The sequence below is a fragment of the Ovis canadensis genome, chromosome 8, assembly GCF_042477335.2.
Source record: "Ovis canadensis isolate MfBH-ARS-UI-01 breed Bighorn chromosome 8, ARS-UI_OviCan_v2, whole genome shotgun sequence".
Lineage (NCBI taxonomy): Eukaryota > Metazoa > Chordata > Mammalia > Artiodactyla > Bovidae > Ovis > Ovis canadensis.
The window spans coordinates 10,659,877-10,680,106 of NC_091252.1; the positions used below are offsets into that span (position 1 = coordinate 10,659,877).

General features: G+C 44.2%; 1 protein-coding gene across 2 annotated transcripts in view; it reads left to right on the top strand.

Annotated features, from left to right (window-relative positions):
• The first annotated feature begins 507 nt into the window (after nt 1-507).
• Nucleotides 508-20,230, top strand: part of CD109 (CD109 molecule) — a 133,617-nt gene continuing 113,894 nt past the window's right edge. The window contains exons 1-2 of one of the 2 annotated variants that reach the window (XM_069598016.1): nt 508-875; nt 2,178-2,350. In XM_069598016.1, coding sequence (XP_069454117.1) covers nt 802-875; nt 2,178-2,350 — 247 coding nt within the window. In that variant the 5' untranslated portion in view covers nt 508-801. The remainder of the gene's footprint in view (nt 876-2,177; nt 2,351-20,230) is intronic. The other variant, XM_069598017.1, reaches the window with a different exon arrangement.

The window sequence follows — 20,230 nt, forward strand, 5'->3', positions numbered from 1 at the left end:
TGAGGAACTGCGGGCCACCCTGGGCCACTGGCCTTCCTTGGGGACAGGAGAGCCGCCCTAACCAGTGTTTAAACAAATTGCTCCAAGCTTCACGGTGCTAATGAATACCTTCTGTAGCCGAAGTGTTCAGCGGCGGCCGAGTACGAAGCATCTCCCCACACAGTTGCTTCTCAAGAGTTTCAAGGAGCAGCACCTCACACTCACACGTGCCAGAATTTTCTCTCCCCCTCCTTTTTTTTTTAAACCGAGAAACCCACAGATACATGACTTTTTGTTTCAAGAGGGGAAAAAAAGTTTTCTCCAGGGCTTATTGATTCATATACATCCAACGGCTACCAGAAAATACACCCCTGTTCGGTGTGTGTTTGCCATTTTCTCTCAGATTCTGACTCACAGTCTGGAGGACAATGACTGATCTTTTCCCACCTCCCAGAGCGGCCGTGCACTTTTCTCCGCACAACGAGGGGCCTGTTTACGCCCCCCGGCCTCGCCGGCGGAGCCGGGGGCCCCGGGGGACGGAGCGGGGCGGCCGCGCCAGGTCGGGCGGGCCGCGCGCCTGCCGTCTCCCGCCGGGTCTGCGGTGTCGGCCGGGGCGCCGAGGAGCGCCGCGGCGATGCGGCGGGAGGGGTGGAGCCGCCGCGCCCCGGCTGGGTCTGGAGCCCTCGCTCGGCCGGCGGGCGCGCCCAGCGCTCACTGCTGAGCCGGGAGTCTGGGCGAAGCCGGGAGGCGGTGAGAGGCCACACCCCGAGCGGCCCGCGTATTTCCTCGGGAGCCCGCGGCCGCCGCGCACACAGCGCCGAGATGCGGGGCCTCAGGCTCCTGACCGCCGCCTGCCTCTTCTGCGTGTGGAGCGCCGCGCTGGCCGCCGTCCCCGGGTAGGAGCGCGGGGCGCGCGGGGCGGGCGGGGAGCGGGGGTCCCCGGCCGGACTTCGGCCTGGAGATTGGAGCCTGCATCGCTTCAGCTCGGTCCTCCCGGGGACAGTTAACTTTCTCCACCCACGAGGTTGTTAAGCGTCTCCGGCCAGGACTGCTTTCTGAAGACTTTTTAGCTTTAGTCCACACTCCCTCTGAGTTTGTTTCGACTTTTTGCGCCCCTCGCCCCCGCGACAGTAATGTGCCTTCTTTTAAAGACATGCATGCATATTTTTTCTAAACAAGATGTCTCAACTTTAGCAATGATAAGGTGTGGCCGAGGTGGTTAAGTGTGGGTTCAGGTGCAGACTTTGTAGGAAGATAACCAGGGAGACACTTAAGTAATGGAATGCACTTCCTTCCCCCCTCAGAAGGTTTTGCCCTGGAGCCCTAATTCTTGGTTTGGGCAGAGAAAGTGCTCTTTTAGCAATTTTTGTGCTCTGCTCCACCTGGAAATGTCACAGATAGTTTAATTTCAGATGGTATATTTTAATCAGTGATGTTGATTAGATGATGTTTTCTTGGGTAGATGCCCAAACATATAAAGGTTTGAAGAAGAAACAAGCAAAATCCATGTGTGTGTGTCTCTGTGTGTGTTTGTGTGTTTAAACCAAGAAAAAAAAATTACCCTGGGATGATGTCTTCTATAAAGAAGTTTAGAGGCTTGTACTTTGCCAATAACTTCTGCATGTCTCAGTGTAAGCTATCCTGTTTGATTTGTGGTTTGTAAAATGGAAATACTAACACAGGCGATCCTCTAGCAGCACATTCATTACTGCATTAAAATTGATTTATGGGAATGTACAACATGATACATATAATTAACACTGCTATATGTTATAAATGAATGTTATGAAGAGAGTAAATCCTTAGAGTTCTGATCACAAGGAAAAAAATAAGTATTTTCTCTATTTCTTTAATTTCGTTCCTATGTGAGATGATGAATGTTCACTAAATTTGTTGTGATAATCGTCTCATAACGTGTGTAAGTCAAATCGTCTGTACACCTTAAACTTGTACAATGCTGTATGTCAGTTTCATCTCAATAAAACAGGAGAAAAATTGATTTAGGGGAATGATTGTTTTTTCAACAGCCTTTCAATGCAGTTGCTAAATGGGGCAGTGGGGCCACATTAATTGGAACAGTTACAGTTGACACTGTATAGGGAATCTATCTCACCATCTATGAAATTTGAGAATCTCAAAAGAATGAAGATGTAAGGATAAGCAACTTCATTTTCCTCTTGCTATTGGGAACTTTTTAGGCCCAGGTTTCTGGTGACAGTCCCTGGGATCATCAGGCCGGGAGGAAATGTGACCATTGGGGTGGAGCTTCTGGAACACAGCCCCTCACAGGTCACCGTGAAGGCGGAACTGATGAAGATGGCAGCCAACCGCACGGTCTCTGTCCTGGAAGCAGAAGGGGTCTTTGAAAAAGGTAAGACACACAGCAGAGCTCCTTCTGCGATAATAATTGTTGTTCAGTTGCTCGGTGATGCCCAGCTCTTTGTGACTCCATGGACTGCAGCATGCCAGGCTTCCCTGCCCTTCGCTATCTCCCTGAGTTTGCTCAAACTCATGTCCATTGAATCAGTGATGCCATCCAACCATCTCATCCTTTGTCATCCCCTTCTCCTCCTGTCTTCAATCCTTCCCAGCATAAGGGTCTTTTCCATTGAGTCAGCTCTTCGCATCAGGTGGTCAAAGTATTGGAGCTTCGGCTTCAGCAGCAGTCCTTCCAATGAGTATCAAGGTTAATTTCCTTTAGGATTGACTGGTTTGATCTCCTTGCTGTCAAAGGGACTCTCAAGAGTCTTCTCCAGCACCACAGTTAAAAGCATCAATTCTTTGACATTTGGCATTCTTTATGGTCCAAATCTCACATCTGTACATCTGCATTAATAATTGGAGTGTGCTAATAAAGCCATGTGCTAGGTAGGGTCATGAAGAAGCCCCACATTTTCAGTGGCTTACACAATACACTTTTGTTTTTTACTCATGTAGAGTCCAAAGTGATGTTCCTGGGATGCTCTTCTAGGGAGAGGTTCTGAGGCCCAGGTCCCTTCCTCTTTGTGGCTCTGTCATCATCAGTATGTGGCTTCCAAGTCTGCAGGGCAGGAACGTGGAGTTCTTCCTGTGGGAGGTCCTTGTGGGCCAGGCCTGGACATGGCTCATATCACCCCTCCTCTCATGACCACGCTGAGCTTCACAGGAGTCTGGGGGTGTAGGACAGTGTGTGCCCAGAAGAGGGAATGGGCATGGTTAAAAGCCTGACACAAGACCATGTTTGCATATGGTTTATATAAACCATGTGTAACCATATGTCTTTATTGGGTGCAGAGGATTTTACTAAGTAGGCCCATGGGAAGTAAAGAAATAACTGTAGTTAAAATCTAGTTTTATAGAATATGTTTTAATTTTTTAAGTGACAAGAAAAAAAAATAATGTAAAAAGTGGGAGCTGTTTGTAAAAGAACCCACGTCTCTTATTTTAAATTTGGGTTCTAACTAGACCTAGGATTAAATTGGGTCAATGAATATCTTCTTTTTCAGTACTAAGGGCAAAATAATTTTGAGGGGTAAATAGTTAAGTATATAGACTCATTTTTTCACAATGAAACGAACACTTAATTTTTTCTAATTGAGAGAGTAATATATACTCAGTGCTGGTAACCTGGAAAACACTGTAAGTAAAGAAAATAAACCAAAATCACCTTTAATCCTACCACCCACCTATAAACACTGTTAACTAGAAGCATGATTACAGGTTTAGTCATAGGCCAGAAACTGAGGCATAAATTCCTATAATGTTGAGAGTTATCTTTTAAGAGAATAATTTAAGGGCACAGAATGAAGGGTGGATGAAATTCCACAGTAGCTCATTATATAAATGTTTACCCTTTACCAGCATAGAGAAGTTAATACCATCATGAAATAAGATAAAATCAAAGTATATCTGCATTTGAGATTCTTTCTGTATTGGGAAGTTGACTGACTGGATAGGTAAATTTGGAGCTGGAAGAGGTGATGCATGCAAGAGCCAGGCCACTTTATGTTTTGTAGTGGGAAAGACAGGAAAGTGGGAGGCCTTGTCCCTGGAGAGGAAATGTGAGCGCTTAAGATCTGAGATTGAGTCTTCTCACTAGCTGTGTGATCTTAGGCAGGTTACTTAAATGCTCTGAGCCTCAGTGTCCTCATGTATAAAATGGGGATAGTGTAAAGTTAAAATCAGTATCTAGTACCTGTTAGACACTCAATAAACAACAGCTGTGAATATTGTGAAGAAGAAGATGCCGGAAGCATCATTTCCTATTTACATGGGGGCCAATCTCTACTTTCATTATTGAAGTATTTATTCTGAAAATGGATGAAATCTTGGCCTTAGGATAATGGCTAAAGAAAATACTGAAATACCAAGTCACAGCAGACAACACAAGGCTCAAGAGGGGCGGATGGCACTATCCTGGGAGCTTAATGGATGTTTGAAAAAGAAAGAGAGAAAATGCACCATTTTCAGGGGCTGTTTCATTGAAAATACCATTGCAAGCATGCTCCCTCTTTCAAAGGAAAATGTTAACTTTGTTATCAGGGGTTGTGAGTCATTGCTCTCAGAACAGATGCTTCCTGTAAGGTTAGGACTTAAGGATCAAGACATTTCTCCCTTTCTGTCTTCACATCCTTTGCTTTATCTGATTTTTGCAGTTGTAACAATATGTAGATCAAGAAGGACTTTGTAAATTAATGGGGCCTGGATCTCCCTAGGATTCATTTTATTTCTTGCCATCTAAACACAAGCAATTAAATACATTTTAGGTCTGATTATTTCATCATTTTCTCATGGAGGCCTCCAAGAGGTTACTGCTAAGAAAAAGACAGCTTCCCTGGTGGCTCAGATGGTAAAGAATCTGCCTACAGTGCAGGAGACCCCGGGTTTGATCCCTGAGTCGGAAAGATAACCTTGGAGAAGGGAATGGCTACCCTCTCCAGCATTCATGCCTGGAGAATCCCATGGACAGAGGAGCCTGGGGGGTTGCAGTCCTCATGGGGTCCCAAAGAGTTGGACACGACTGAGTGACTAACACTTTCACTTTCACCTTCTAGCAGAGATGGGTAAGGAGGGAGACTGTTTGTGAGTGGCTGTTTCTAGCAGCTGGGCTGTTCTTAGAAATTTCTTGGTAGGGCAGTGTTTCACCATAACCAGAATGCATTTAAATTGCAGCATATATGTTAATAGGCTTCCCAGGTGGCACTAGTGGTAAAGAACCTGCCTGCCCGTGCGGGAAATGTAAAGAAACTCCTATTTGATCCCTGGGTTGGGAAGATCCCCTGCAGGAGGAGGGCATGGTAACCCACTCCATTATTCTTGCCTGGCGAATCCCATGGACAGAGGAGCCTGGCGGGCTATAGTCCATGGGGTCATAAAGAGTCAGACACAACTAAGTGACTAAGCACAGCACAAACCTTAATAAAATAAAAAAGTATGGCTTGTTCTCAAGGAAAATCTCATTTATTTGTTTGGTAGATATGGGGAGAATTTTGTTTACATTTCCATCCTTGAGGCCAGTAGCATGGACTACATTACAGTTAGTTTATTCATTTGTAAATATATCAACTGTATTTATAGGGGATCAATTATTTTTATGTATTTATTTTTTGGTGAACAATAGCCCTTGAGAGAAAAGTGTTTCTAATAAACTTTGAGGAGTTCTAAGAGTACAGACATGGTGTGTACTTGTGATTATAACCACCACCATCATCACCACCATCATCATCATCATTTCTATGGTGAATGGTAGAAAACAACTAGTTGAGTAAATATAATTGGTAAAATTCGGTGGGAAGTAGTTGCCAGAGGAGAGAAGATGGAGCAGCTATGGAGATTTGAAATCGAATCAGACTGTCTGTCTGTTGGAGGGCGAGTCTGTCCCCTTATTTCTTACCTTCCGGTCTTTCACTTCTTCCTTTATTGTGTTGTTGCCCGGGAGTTCCACACCAAATTAAGAAAAAAAATGTTAAGAACATTTGAATTCACAGGTCGTAAATGAGAACCAACTCTTAAAGCATGTAAAGTAATTGAATTATTTTTGATGTCCTTAAAACTGTAATTTCTGTTTTATTTCCCATTCTCTTTTTACAGTTTGAAATGTTCATTTGTAAACTTTCATTGTTTTTCCTGAATGAGATTTACCTCAAATAATGAAGAATATACCCTTTTCCTCCACTAATGAATTGTCACTGGTCTCACATACCCCTGAAAAAAAGATTAAAAAAAAAACCGAAGGAATCTCCATACTGTTTTCCACTAGTGGCTGCTCCAATTAACATTCCCACCAGCAGTGTAGGAGAGCTCTATTTTCTCCATACCATCTCCAGCATTTATTGTCTGTAGACTTTTTAATAGCACAGGGAACTCTGCTCAGTATTCTGCAATAACCTAAATGGGAAAAGAATTTGAAAAAGAATAGATACCTGTATGCTGCTACTGCTAAGTCGCTTCAGTCGTGTCCGACTCTGTGCGACCCCGTGGACTGCAGCCCGCCAGGCTCCTCCGTCCGTGGGATTTTCCAGGCGAGAGCACTGGAGTGGGTGCCACCGCCTTCTCTGCTCCTGGCCTGGAGGCGCTGTGTATTTAATTACACCCAGTCTGCTTCCAGCTTCCCACGGAAGGGTTCGGGTGAGGTGGACTCTGTGTCTATGTCTGTATCCTTTAATAACTTGCCTTTTCTTTTTGCCCTAAAATCTTGGAGAGTTAATGGGATGTTTATCTCCTATTTTTTAAGGATGAAACATTCTTCTTTGTCTTCTCCCATCGACTATGGGCCTTTTTGTTTTCTGTCTTGATCCACTGGGATGGAAAAGCAATATTTTAAAATTTGAGATGTTAGCTGAAGAACTTAAAAAATCATTCAATTCAGTTTGGATGGCTTTCTGGTGGAAACAAAGCTCCTGAACATACATTTCATGGCTTGTAGATCACAATCAGTGCCATGGTTTTTATGAGCATAGATGAATTAGTGTGCTATGCGGGCAGGTCTCCTAGGGAAGGTTTTCACAGGCAGTGTGCCAGTAGAGCTCAGTTTGAACTTGTAGCGACGTGAGAATTAGTTTTAAAGGGTGTGGATTCTTCATTCACATGTCTTTGGTATTGTGTGTAATGTGTATACACAGTGCAGGACCAGAGTGTGGTCACAATGAGCTTGAGCTCTGCAGCCAGGCTACCTGATGCCCTCCCATCGATGACTGTGTGTCTGTGGGCTGTCACCTTTTCACTGGGCTTCGGTTTTATCATCTGAAGAGCAGTGGTTTCTGCTTTGTACAGTTACCCAGTTATTGTGAGGATGAAACGAGGTAAACATGTTTAGAGCACTTAAACACAGCAGACCTATTCAAGGAGCTGGTACCTACTGTTATTGGAAGGTGATGGCAGCAATCATGTCAGAGGCAATTCTTGGTCACATGTTGGGACAATCTTGAACTGGGAACTCTATAAAAGACACTCACTAGGAGGGGGTGGGAAGGGATGTAACATATTAAGTACTGAGTTTCCTTCTAGTGTGGAGATTAATGCACAGTCTTAACTTCAATAACCCTAGGAGGAAGGCCCTATTATCTTCATTTTAGAGATGAGAAGACTGAGGCTGAGAGAGAATAATTTTCCTGGATTAACACAGTAAATGGTATATATCGCCTGAATGTGAAGTTGGTTCTGATGGTTCTGTTGGTTCTGAATTTGAAGGTTTTCCACTGCCTGGAAGAACATGGAAGAATTTTTGCTTGTTCCACTTTGGAATAGTGACGCAATGTGGTATCAGTCTTCTGTGAAAAGCATTTTTCTCGTTTGCTTGTGGTAGTTCAGAGTTGGATCTCATGAAATCTAATCTGGATCTAAGAGTTGCAAGCTGCAGTGCCAGCTCTCCTCCCGATTTAGTCTGAGCTTCGTAGAATTTGGGGGTGATGAGCCAAGTCAATCGCCTAGTTCATGGCTGAGGAGACTGAGGGGTGGTGTCTAGTGACTTGCTCAAGGTGAAATGCCTGTTGGTGGCAGAAACTGGAAACAGATCACAGGCCCCCAAATTTACAATCCAGTGCTTTTTCCATTATACTCTAGGAAACTCTCCTGACATATGGGGAACCGTGTGTGACTTAGGATGTATTTGCAAATGTTGCTTTGTCTGATACAAACAAAATATAGCTTACTAAGAAGTTGAAAAATGCTTACCTGCATTTTTGCGCTAGTTTCAGCTGAAGGTGGAGTTGCTCTGTATGGACTAATGGTTCTGCATGGGTTGGGGGCCAGGTTAGTTTTAGAAATTCTATTGCTGTGATTCTCAAAATGTGAGTCATGCTTATTGAAATACAGATTCATGGTCATCTTCTCAAGACATGGGTAATGTCTGGGAATCTAAACTTTATTTTGAGCAGCCACCACAAGTGAGTCTCAGCTGTGCTAAAATGAGAACAACTGCACTTCAGTTAAGACGATTCTCATGGATTGTTACCAACCAAGTACTGGAAAGCCTGAGAGTGAGAGGCAAGCCTTTGCAAGTCTGTGATGATTCAAGGCAGCTGAAGGCCCCGCCCAGGTTTCCCTGTGTGCCTTTCAGGCAGCCTCCAGCCCTCAACCTTGGTGTTAATTTAATGCAATGGAGAAACATGTCTTGGCATTTGATTATGAATCAGTGATGGAGTGAAGTTGAAAGTGAACAGACTGATTCTTTAAACTCCAAGTTAAACACGTTCTGCTCTTCTTCTGACACAGAATGAGTCACTGAGGGCTTGTGGTGGAAACAGAAATCAGATCCTGTAAGAATTTGGGTGGGGTTGCTATTTGATCCATTATGCTGTTAAGACTTTACAATGTTGGAACTCCTTGTTTTCCTAGTAATATTTCCCCCTGCTAATTTATTATTTATTGCATGGGAGACCTGCATTCGATCTCTGGGTTTGGAAGATCCCCTGGAGAAGGAAATAGTAACCCACTCCAGTATTCTTGCATGGAGAATTCTATGGACAGAAGACCCTGACAGGCTACAGTCCATGGGGTCGCAAAGAGTTGGACACGACTGAGTGGCTAACACATGGATTATTTGCTGTATGTGAAACGTGAATAAATGGGGTGGGCAGGGCAGAAGGAAGGAAGTTTCAGAGGTGGCAGAAGCAAAAGTATAATATTAAAAGTGCAGAGGCTGAGTTTTTATTCTTGTTTGTTTAGAAAGTTCAGTGTGGTTGGTAAGTAGTGCTTCTTGTGTGTGACCCTCTGTCTGGTTCTGTTACATTTTACATGCAGAACTATACAGATGTCCATTCATGAGCATTCCACCTCTGCTGATATATTTGGCATTTTGTGGGAACAGTTACTTCACAGATGAGAGGAGGGAAGGGTGTGCCAGAGGAAAGCGCCCGGGGCTGGGAGTGGCAGGACTGAGGAGACAGAGCTTTGTGTGTATGTTTTCTGAAAAGATGCTACTCTCTGCTTTAGGTGAGTGTGGGGAAACACCCTGGCGGAGAGGCCCAGCAGATAGTTTTGAAATTGTAACTAGGGAGAGAGTTGAAGGCGTAGGGAGAGAGTTGAAGGCGTTGTTTTCATAGAGGCAGACCATATTTCAAGTGTTGGTGGGAAGGTGCAGCATGCCCAAGAGATAACGCTAATGCAAAGAACCAGCCTGATGACTGGAGCTTGGGAGGCGGAAGAGAAGTCAGTGAAATGGCTGGACAGTGAGCAGCCAAGACAGGGATGGGTTGGAGGTGCTGAGATGGCTCAGATGGCAAGGGAAGAAACAGTACTGAGAAGGAAGTTTTTATTAACTTCCTTTTATTAACTCTGAAGTGTCCTAGAAAGTCAGGGAAGAAAAGGACAGAGAGAAGGGCATTGGTGAGCCTGCAGTGAATGAATGCTTCTAAGTTGATTGTTGGGAGTAAAAGCAAGTTTTTAGTGATAAACGGGTGGTGGGGAAATATAATCAGAAAATGTAGAAGCACTCTTCTTTCAAAAAAGTGATTGCAGTAGCCTCCTTGATTGTTTTCCCCTGCTCCCCGCTGCCCCCACTGATGGCTCTATGGGGCTTCCCAGGTGGCTCAGTGTGGTAAAGAATTCGCCTGCCAATGCAGGAGACTCAGGAGACTCAGGTTCGATTCCTGGGTTGGGAAGATCCCTTGGAGCAGAAAGTGGCAACCCGCTCCAGTGTTCTCGCTTGGAAAATTCCTTGAACAGAGGAACCTGGTGGGCTTACAGTCCAGGGGGTCACAGAGTCGGACATGACTGAGCACCCACACATACGGCTCTATAGTCTGTTCTCAACCCAGTGGCTGGGAAGCACGCCGGATTTTGTCACTCCCTGTCTTGCATTAGCATGCATCTAGCCTCCCCATGGCCTGCAAACCCTACACTGTCTGTCTGATCTCACTTCACGTACCCCCCGACCTCACTCTGCAGCCTCTCAGGCCTTCATGCAGGTCCTGCAACACAGCAAGAGTGTCCCCACCTCAGGGCCTTGCACTTACTCATCTCTTTCCCTGTGATGCACTCTGCCAGATGTCTTCATGACTCAGCTGCTTCAGGTTTTGATTCAAATATCACCTTTGTAATACACCACTGTGAAGACCAAGTGTCACTCTGTAGAAGTTTGATGGTTGAAAGGAGAGAGGTGGATCGTCTCTTTAAAAACACAGTAGAGGTGCTTCGCTGGTGCTCCAGTGGTTAAGAATGCACCTTGCAATGCAGGGGACACTGGGTTGATCCCTGGTCTGGGAAGATCCCACATGAAAAGTGAAAGTGAAGATCGCACAGTGGTGTCCGACTCTTTGTGATCCCACGGGACTGTAGCCTGCCCAGCTCCTCTGTCCGTGGAATTCTCCAAGCAAGAATACTGGAGTGGGTTGCCATTTCCTTCTCCAGGGGATCTTCCCTACCTGGGGATTGAACCCGGGTCTCCTGCATTGCAGGCAGATGCCTTACCAACTAGCCACCAGGGAAACCCTAGTGCAAGTGAGCCAGTACGCCACAGCTGCTGAGGCCTTCGAGCCCTGGAGCCATGCTCGTTACAGAGAGCCCCTAGCAACCACAGCTAGAGGCAACCAGCACTCAGCCTCAGAGACCTAGCACAGCCAAAATAACTACTAAAAAGACCCCCCACAGTACTGACATAAAGGCCAGGGGTAGATAATTTAGCCTGAGAAGTGGGGTCATGGTCAGGAGCACGGGTGAGTGGATTATAGTTAAAAGGGTACTTTTCCCTTTGATATAAGTAAGAAACAGAAGAGAGAAATGTTTTGAAGTGTCAGCTTGAGATGAATAAAACTGAAATATGGTTTTAGGAAACCTTGCCATAGTTACCTCTAAATTGTGCGGATCTGTCATCTCTTTGTAGAAAGTGGGGATAAACGTTAAAAGTAGAGGCTCCCTGAGGAGAGAAAGAACTGGAGGTATTCCCTGGTGCTGCCCTAACCTGGGTCCCTGCTGGACTGTGAGCAAGTGGGACGCAAGAAAGGCGGATACCAGTACTGGCATCAGGGGAGGGTGCACAGGAGAACAGAGAAGAGAGGGGAGCTGTTTGTGTGGAAGTATGCCTCACTGGGGGCTTCCCAGGTGACACTAGAGGTAAAGGACCCACCTGCCAATGCAGGAGACATGGGTTCAGTCCCTGGGTCGGGAAGATCCCCTGGAGGAGAGCATGGCAACCCACCCCAGTATTCTTGCCTGGAGAATCCCATGGGCCGGGGAGCCTGGCGGGCTACAGTCCATAGGGTCGCAAAGAGTCGGACACGACTGAAGCGACTTAGCACTCACACACATGCCTCATTTGAAGCTTGAGGGGGTGCGGTAGGGCATTTTGCTTTCACCATGGTTGTAAGTGTGAGAAGAAGTGGACTTGTGGCTCCTCACATCCTGGTCTGGGCTAAGAGGACCTCGTACCAAAGCTGCAGCGATAGAACTGGAAGAGAGGAAATGACAGTGGGTCCTTGACCTGCTGGGTCTCCTCTGCCCTCATTCCCCTTAGGAGAATCCATGAGTTGACTCGCTTCCTTTGCAAGAGTGGGATCGAAGAAACTGATCAAAAAGGATTTGGTGGAGGTGGAGGAGTAGGGAGCTGGTGGGCAGGTCTGTGGGTCTTCAGTTCTGAAGAAATGATTCATGAATCGAAATCTGAAAACCAGAGAGGTTAAGTGCTTGGAAACAAACAAGGAGGGAAGTGTTTTAAGAGCGCCTGGTAGCTTCTTTTGGCAGGATGATGTTAGGAGTTTATGTTTATGAAAATGTAACAGGGAGAAATGGTTTAGTATGATTAATTTAACATTTGCTGAAATAATGTTTTAAACCTCCTCAGGAATATAGTTAAGACAGGGCATTTACTATTTTGCGAACTCCATTCATTCATTAGGCACCAAATTGTGAACCGCCCCAAATTGGTGGCGTAATGTTTGGTGCCGCGCAAAGTTCCTGTTCTCTCAGGCTCCTCGCAGGGACGCCAGGCGGGTTTCCCGTCTCGTGCCGACCTGGTTGGCGGCAGAGGCCACTGGGAGTGCCGCCACGCTGCTGTTCTCAGATAAAGTGTGGGCTTGCTGAAGTAGGGACCAGGTGGGTTAACTGGGTCTGCCGCGCAAGGGAACCAGGAATGTGGTGTGAGTGTTGCAAGTGAGCCTGTTGACCAGCCTGTTGGATGGTCATCTGGAGGGCTACACAGGGACTCGACCCGAAAACACCTGGATAAGAGAAAGTATGGAAGAGTGGGTGTGTCAAGATACTAGCTTGAGAGTGCAGTAAGCCACAGAGGCGTGACAGGGGAGGAGTATGAGGCTTTTTGGACTGATATTTTAGAAGCTGGGGCTGTCCTATGCAATTTTAGACAGCTGGGGCTGTTCTGTGCAGTTCGGGAGACACAGTGGGTCCGAATGGGGACTCCCTAGACACCTTGCACTTCCCTGATAGCTCAGTTGGTAAAGAATCCGCCTGTAGTGTGGGAGACCTGGGTTCGATGCCTGGGTTGGGAAGATCCCCTGGAGAAGGGACTCCAGTCCCTTCTACCGACTCCAGTGTTCTGGCCTGGACAATTCCATGGACTGTATAGTCCATGAGGTTGCAAAGAGTTGGACACGACTGAGTGACTTGCACTTTTTCACTAGACACATTGGAACTGGGCCCTTACACTGCTTCTCACTACCTATGTGGCCTTGGGAAGGTCATTCAGCTCATCTAGTCTCTTTCTTCATGTGCATAAAGGCAACAGTAATAGTACCTACCTCAGACTCTGTTGTGAGATTTAAAGGAGGCAATGCCTTAGAGCCGCCCTGTCCATTTTGGTAGCCACTAGCCACATGTGGTTTTTAAGCTTGAAATGTGATTCGTGCATATAAAGATGAGCTGTGAGTATAAAATACACACTGGATTTTGAATACTTTTAGTGCCAAAAAGTGGAGCAAAACTCAATAATTTGTTTTGGGAATGATGGGATAATAATTATTTCAGTAATTTGGTGGGAATATAAATTGTTAACAGCCACTATGAAAGATGGTATGGAGATAAAACCATACCGTCCTTAAAAAACTAGGAATAAAGCCACCATATGACCCAGCAACCCCTCTCCTAGGCATATACCCTGAGGAAACCAAAATTGAAAGAGACACATGTATCCCATTGTTCATTACAGCACTATTTACAATAGCTAGAACATGGAAGCAGCCTAGATGTCCATCAATAGATGAATGGATAAAGAAGTTATTGTACATATACACAGTGGAATATTACTCAGCCCTAAAAAGGAATGCATTTGAGTCAGTTCTGATGAGGTGGGTGAACCTAGAACCTATTATGCAGTGTGAAGTGAGTCAGAAAGAGAAGGATAAATATCGTATTCTAATGCACATATACAGAATCTAGAAAAACGGTTCTGAAGAATTTATTTACAGGGCAGCAGTGGAGAAACAGACATAGAGAATAGACTTATGGACATGGGGAGAGGGGATGAGAGGGTGAGAGGTATGGAGAGAGTAACATGGAAACCTCCATTACCATATGTAAAATAGACAGTCAATGGGAATTTGCTGTATGGCCCAGGAAACTCAAACAGGGGCTCTGTATCAACCTAGAGGGGTGGGATGGGGAGGGAGATGAGAGGGAGGTTCAAAAGGGAGGGGATATATGTATACCTATGGCTGAGTCATGTTGAGGTTTGACAGAAAACAACAAAATTCTCTAAAGCAGTTATCCTTCAAGTAAAAAATGAATTAAAAAACTCATTTTTAAAATATTGATTGCACATTTATTGGTAATATTTTGGTTATATGGGCCTTCCCAGTAGCTCACATGGTAAAGAATCTGCCCACACTGCGGGAGACCTGGGTTTGGTCCCTGGGTCAGGAAGATCCATTGGAGAAGGAATGGCAACCCACTCCAGTATTCTTGCCTGGAGAATTCCGTGGACAGAGGAGCCTGTGGATTACAATCCATGGGTCACAAAGAGTTGAACACGACTGAGTGAGTAAAATGTTATTAAAATTAATTTCACCCTATTTGTTTTCCTTTTTTTGGTTTGTTTAAAAATTTTTGTTCTTTTCCCTTTTTATGTGGTGTCCTGCTTTAGGACGTTCACTGCGGTGCCTGGCACAGAGTAAACACTTGGGAATCTCAGCTATGTTGTACTGAGCTTCTCCCAGCATGCACACTGCCCTGGTGCCTCCCTTGTGAGCGCAAGCCTGTGGCGTGAGGCAAGGTGTGTCTGTATTTTTGTTTTTTATTGCCGGGTGTCTCTGTTGATGGCTCTTTGATTCTGACTCGAGTGGGCCTTCAGCCTTATTCCTCACCCCTTGAGGAAGGAGAATATATATCTTTCTAAAAAGAACACCATACCATAGGGGTCAGTGAACTTTTTTTTTCTGTAAAGGGCTGGACGGTCAGCACAGTAGGTTTTGCTGGCCTGTGGTCTTGGTTGCAGCTACTTGGCCACTGTAGTGTGCAAGCAGCCATAGGTGGTGTGAAACAAAGGAGTGTGCTCGTGTGCTGACAGAAATTTATCTGTGGACCTTGAATTTGGAGTTCGTATAATTTCCATGTGTCACAAAACATTGTTCTTTTTAAAATTTTCCCCAGCTATTTAAAATGCAAACTATTTTTAGTTCATGAACTGTATAAAAATGGGCATAGGCCAGACTTGGCCTGTGGGCTATAGATTGCTGACCTTGACATGATGAATGGCCTGTATATTTAGCAGCCCAGAGCTTGGCTTAAATGGCTTTTCATTTGTATAGCACCTAACAATTAGTTTATATTGTACCATTTTATTTATTGTATTTTTAGTGGGCTTTCATTTGACCTATTTTACACTTCATCAGTCTAAATGGAACAAAACATTGTATATGAAACTCTTATTAAGAAGTTTGTAGAGGCTCCGTGGCGGCTCAGTGGTAAAGAACCCACCTGCCAAGGCAGGACATACAGGTTCGATCCCTGATCCAGGGAGATCCCACATGCTTCGGGGGCAGCTGAGCCTGTGGGCCACGACCATTGCGCCTGTGCTCTGGGGCCAGGAGCCGCAGCCTGAAGCCCTTGTGCCCTGGAGCTGGTTACTTTGCAGAAAGAGAAGCCGCTGCAACCAGAAGCCGCGTGCCACAGCTGGAGAGTAGGCCCCCTCGCCACAGCTAGAGAAGCCTGCGCAGCGGCAAAGCCCCAGTGTAGCCAATGAATGACTAACTAACTAGAATCGTAAAATTCTTTAAAAAGAAAAGAGATTTGTAAGCAAGGAGAGGCAGGAGAGAGAAAAAAGTAAAGAAGTATGTAAGGGACCGAAGGACATTTTTTTGTTTTGTTTTGCTTAAAGCACTTCTGTTTTCTGTCTAGAATGAGTTAGTTCACCGAAGAGTTCCTTGGCTTAAAAATGACATTAAATCGTGAAGCAGGATCATATTTTAAGGTTTTGCCTTCCATAAATTTGTGGTGGAAACCCCATTTACCACTTTGTCCGTTTGTAATCAAAGAAAATGCTGAATAATGAGGGTATTGTTGAGAGAATATTTAATTTGGTAAAGAGGTCAAATTTTTTAGCTGACAAGGTGATTTCCTTAAGTTCTTTGTTATATATTACTGAACAGCAGAGAGCTGTCAAAAGTAATTCACCAGTAAACACCAAGTCAGGCACATACATGATAGAAAACCCTTTTTTTCCTATAGAGAATATTTCTGGACCCAGTTGGATTTCCAATTACACACTCTCCTTTCCTTTAGCGATTTTCTGCAGAGCTTTTTGGTGAGCACAGATGTCAGAAGAGGCAGCCTATGGCATAATGGAGTGTGTTTAAAAAGTTAAGGAAAGGTTAGTTTTCGAGTATGCTTATTACACGATTTAAAAATAACTTTGACTCTATTTGTAAATCAAATGACGGCCAGCTCTCAGGCCTGTGCCAAGTGTGAAGCTTTAAAACAAGGTTTCTTTTGAGTGGTTTTGGTGGCTCTGGGAAGGCCAAAGCACTGGAGGATGTTAAGATCGACTTTCTGTGGTAGTAACACAAAAATGATCTGAGTTTTACAGAGTTATCTGCAATAACATTGAGAAGGGCTTCACAGAACAGAATGTATGTTTAGTCAGTGATTAAGAATGACATGCAGCTTTTTGGGAGGTGGTTACTATTTCCTGTGTCTGAGTCTTAGCAAAAGGCTCCAGAAAAAGGGAGAAAAAATGCTCACAACAATTTGCAGATGCCATCTATTTCATCTTCAACCTAGAAGCCCCAGAGAAAGAGATGACTATTTCTCATTGGCACTCCTACCACGCTGCTCTGAATTTTATATTTTGCTGCTGTAAATTATTGCTAGAATGTTAGGACTTTCAAATAAGACTTACCCAGTGCCTGGGAGATTCCAAGCTGCCCTTGTAAATTTAGAGGGAAGACAGCAAGTTAAAAAAAAATGTCAAGTACTTCAAGTCGACCTTTTAATAAGGACACATGGAACAAGTGAGGGGGCTTTAAGTTGGATCTCTTTGCACATTCTTCAAGTCACTTCCTGAGTCCAGCAAGATTTAGGGGTAGACAGACCTCTCTCCTTCTGCACCCCAGCTTTTGGGGGCAGCTGTGTGTTTCTTGGGTCTATGGGGGACATGGTCACCTGTCTGAGCAGTGAGACCCGGGCTTGCAGTCCACCCCCTCTTCCAATTTCTCTCTGATGAGAAAATTCCTCAAAACTTTGACTCTATGAAGAGCTGCATTAAAATTTGCTGTGTGACTCAGGAAACTCAAACAGGGGCTCTATATCAACCTAGAGGGGTGGGATGGGGAGGGAGGTTCAAGAGGCAGGGGGTACATGTATACCTTCGGCTGATTTATATCGATTTACAGAAAACAACAAAATTCTGTAAAGCAATTATCTTCAATTAAAACATAAATAAACTTAAAAATTACTAAACTTAAAAGTTTCTATGAATGGGATTTCCTGCACTTCAAATCTGGGTAGCTGGCTTTGAATTGCTGCAATGCTTGACCTCCTATTAATCAACCTACTGGATTTATTTGGATTGTAGACTCGAAGCTGCTTTTTAATTTTCTCCTTGCTTAGTGTCATGTAGATAAAAATAAATTACTCCCCGTCTCCTGCCCCCAACACAGCACACACGCACACACACATGCACACACACGCACACACACTGGCAGTCTAGTCTTTGTGAGTTTGCCAGTGATGGGAGGTAACTCTCTGGTCGGGCCCTGGCAGAAAGGAAGCACATTGTTTCCTCCAGTCATGGGGCTGACAAAACAGGCAGCCTTGATGGTTTATGTTAAAGATGTGAAAAATCAGTGACTCTCTATAATCATGCATGCTGGTTTGTTGGGGGAAGAGCTCCTTGCAGTTTAATATTTTTGATTTTATTCCACTGTGGGACACTGTGGTGGGGTGCCATGGCCTCCCTCCCAGAACCAGCGCATCAGGGATGAAGACTTATTCTCTGAAGTCACTGGGGGATGTTGCAGCCCACTGCCTTCTGAGCTGACTCCTCGGGGACTGCGCCCACTAGTGAGATTTGCCCCGCGCCCTCCTTGGGGGAGGCCCAGCTTCCCTGCCAACCCTACTCAGGGCAGCTAGGGGTCGGACTGGCTTCTGAGGGCTCCCGATGGATGTGTCTGGAGCCTGCGTTGCAGCTTCTTCCCTCTTCCTCCCCAGTCCTGCCTCCACAAGTCTTCTCCAGGGCTGGTCCCAGGCGCACGTCCTGCTTTTTCATCACCATCTCAGAATTAGCTTCCCAGGGAACCAACCTTAGACACGTGTGGTTGTTTCCTTTGAAGGTGAGTTTTTCCGATCTTGAAAGTGAAAGTGAAAGTGAAGTCGCTCAGTTGTGTCCGACTCTGCGACCTGTGGACTGTAGCCCATGGGATTCCGTCCATGGGATTCTCCAGGCAAGGATACTGGAGTGGGTTGCCATTTCCTTCTCCAGGGGATCTTCCTGACCCAGGGAACGAACCCAGGTCTCCCACATGGATTCTCCAGGCAAGAATACTGGAGTGGGTTGCCATTTCCTTCTCCAGGGGATCTTCCCGACCCAGGGAACGAACCCAGGTCTCCCACATTGTAGGCAGACGCTTTAACCTCTGCACCACCAGGGAAGCCCCTTTCTAATCTTGAAGTTGTCAAGACTGTGTAGTGTGAAGAAGTGATAAAAAGAGCTGAGAAATTTTCCAGTTTGTATTTCCTTTTCGGAAGGTTCTTGTATTACACAAATTTTTTAATGAGCTCCACCACTGCAGCTCCTCTAAGGGTGGGGAGAAACATCATGGAAGAGTATCTGGGTTCCTGGTGATGATTAACGTAGAGTCGAGGGGAGAAGGGAGTCCAAAAGTCTGTGATTTTGAACCTGTCTGACTGATGAGTCAGGAGCATACACAAAGAGGCTTCCCAGGATGTGCAGCTTTTATGTAATCAAAGGTGGGTAGAATACAAGAACAAAAGTACAGTTGCTGGTAGAAACAGAGGCAGTGGCTTAGAATCTCGGCTCTGTTACTTCTTTTTTATGTGACTTTGGGGAACTCACTTAAGGTTGCTGTGATTCAGGTTCTCATTTGTAAAATAAGGATACTAATACTTAAAATTGCTAGAGAATCTTTTTTATTTCAAATGTGTTCCAGTTATCTATTGCTGTGAATGAAACACTCAACACTTAGGAGCTTCAAACAACTATAGTTTATTATTTCTCACGAGACTTAGTCCTTCCACATATACATACAAGATTGGTAATTTGTCTTAATCAGTTATTATCATAATTGTTGTGAAATTTTCTAATTCCATGATTCCTTCTACATTTATTAATTGGAATTCTATGGTAAAGAATAACTTTTTCAGAATGTGTATGTATAACAGAATCTCTTTGCTCTACAGGAGAAATTAACATTGTAAATCAACTATCCTTCAATAAAATTAATTAAAAATAGTAAAAAAAAAGAGTAACTTTTTCTTCTCCCTCATTTAAATAATATACCAGCACAAATTCATAGACTCTTATTTTATTCTGTAGGTTATACTCCAGTATTCATTTGAATGTTCCAGTTATCTGGCCATTATCATCATAATATTCAATCTGAACATTCACATAAATGAAAAATTATTTTTATAGATTTCCCATATTATTCCTTACATCATGCATGCCTAGCTTTCCCTATTATCAATATTGCTCATAAGAATGGTACATTATTTTTCTTACCAAGGATGAACCTGTGTTGTTATTTCATAATCTCCCAAACTTCATAGGTTACATGTTTACATTAAGATTCACTCTTGGTGTTGTAAATTCTGTGGGTTTTGTTGAATGTATAGTGACAATTTGTTCATCATTATAATGTCATACAAAGTATTTTTACTGCCCTAAAATCTTTTTTTTTTTCAGTCAAAGATAAGTTGACTACCTAGAATAATGAAAGTAGAAGCAAAAATAAACAAATGGGACCTAATTTATTTAAAAGCTTTTGCATAGCAAAGGAAAGAATAAACTAAAGAAAAGACAACCCTCAGAATTGGAGAAAATATTTTAAAATAAACCAACTGACAAGGGATTAATCTTTAAGATATACAAACAGCCCATGCAGCTCAATATAAAAAAAAACAACCCAATCAAAAAATGGGCAGAAAATCTAAATAGACATTCCAAAGAAGACATTCAGATGGCCCACGAACAGATGAAAATATATTCAACATCATTAATTATTAGAGAAATGCAAATCAAAATTACAGTGAGGTGTCACTTTACACCAGTCAGAATGGCCATCATCCAAAATCTACAAATAATAAATGCTAGAGAAGGTGTCCTGAAAGGAGAACCCTCCTATGCTGTTGGTGGGGATGTAAATTGGTT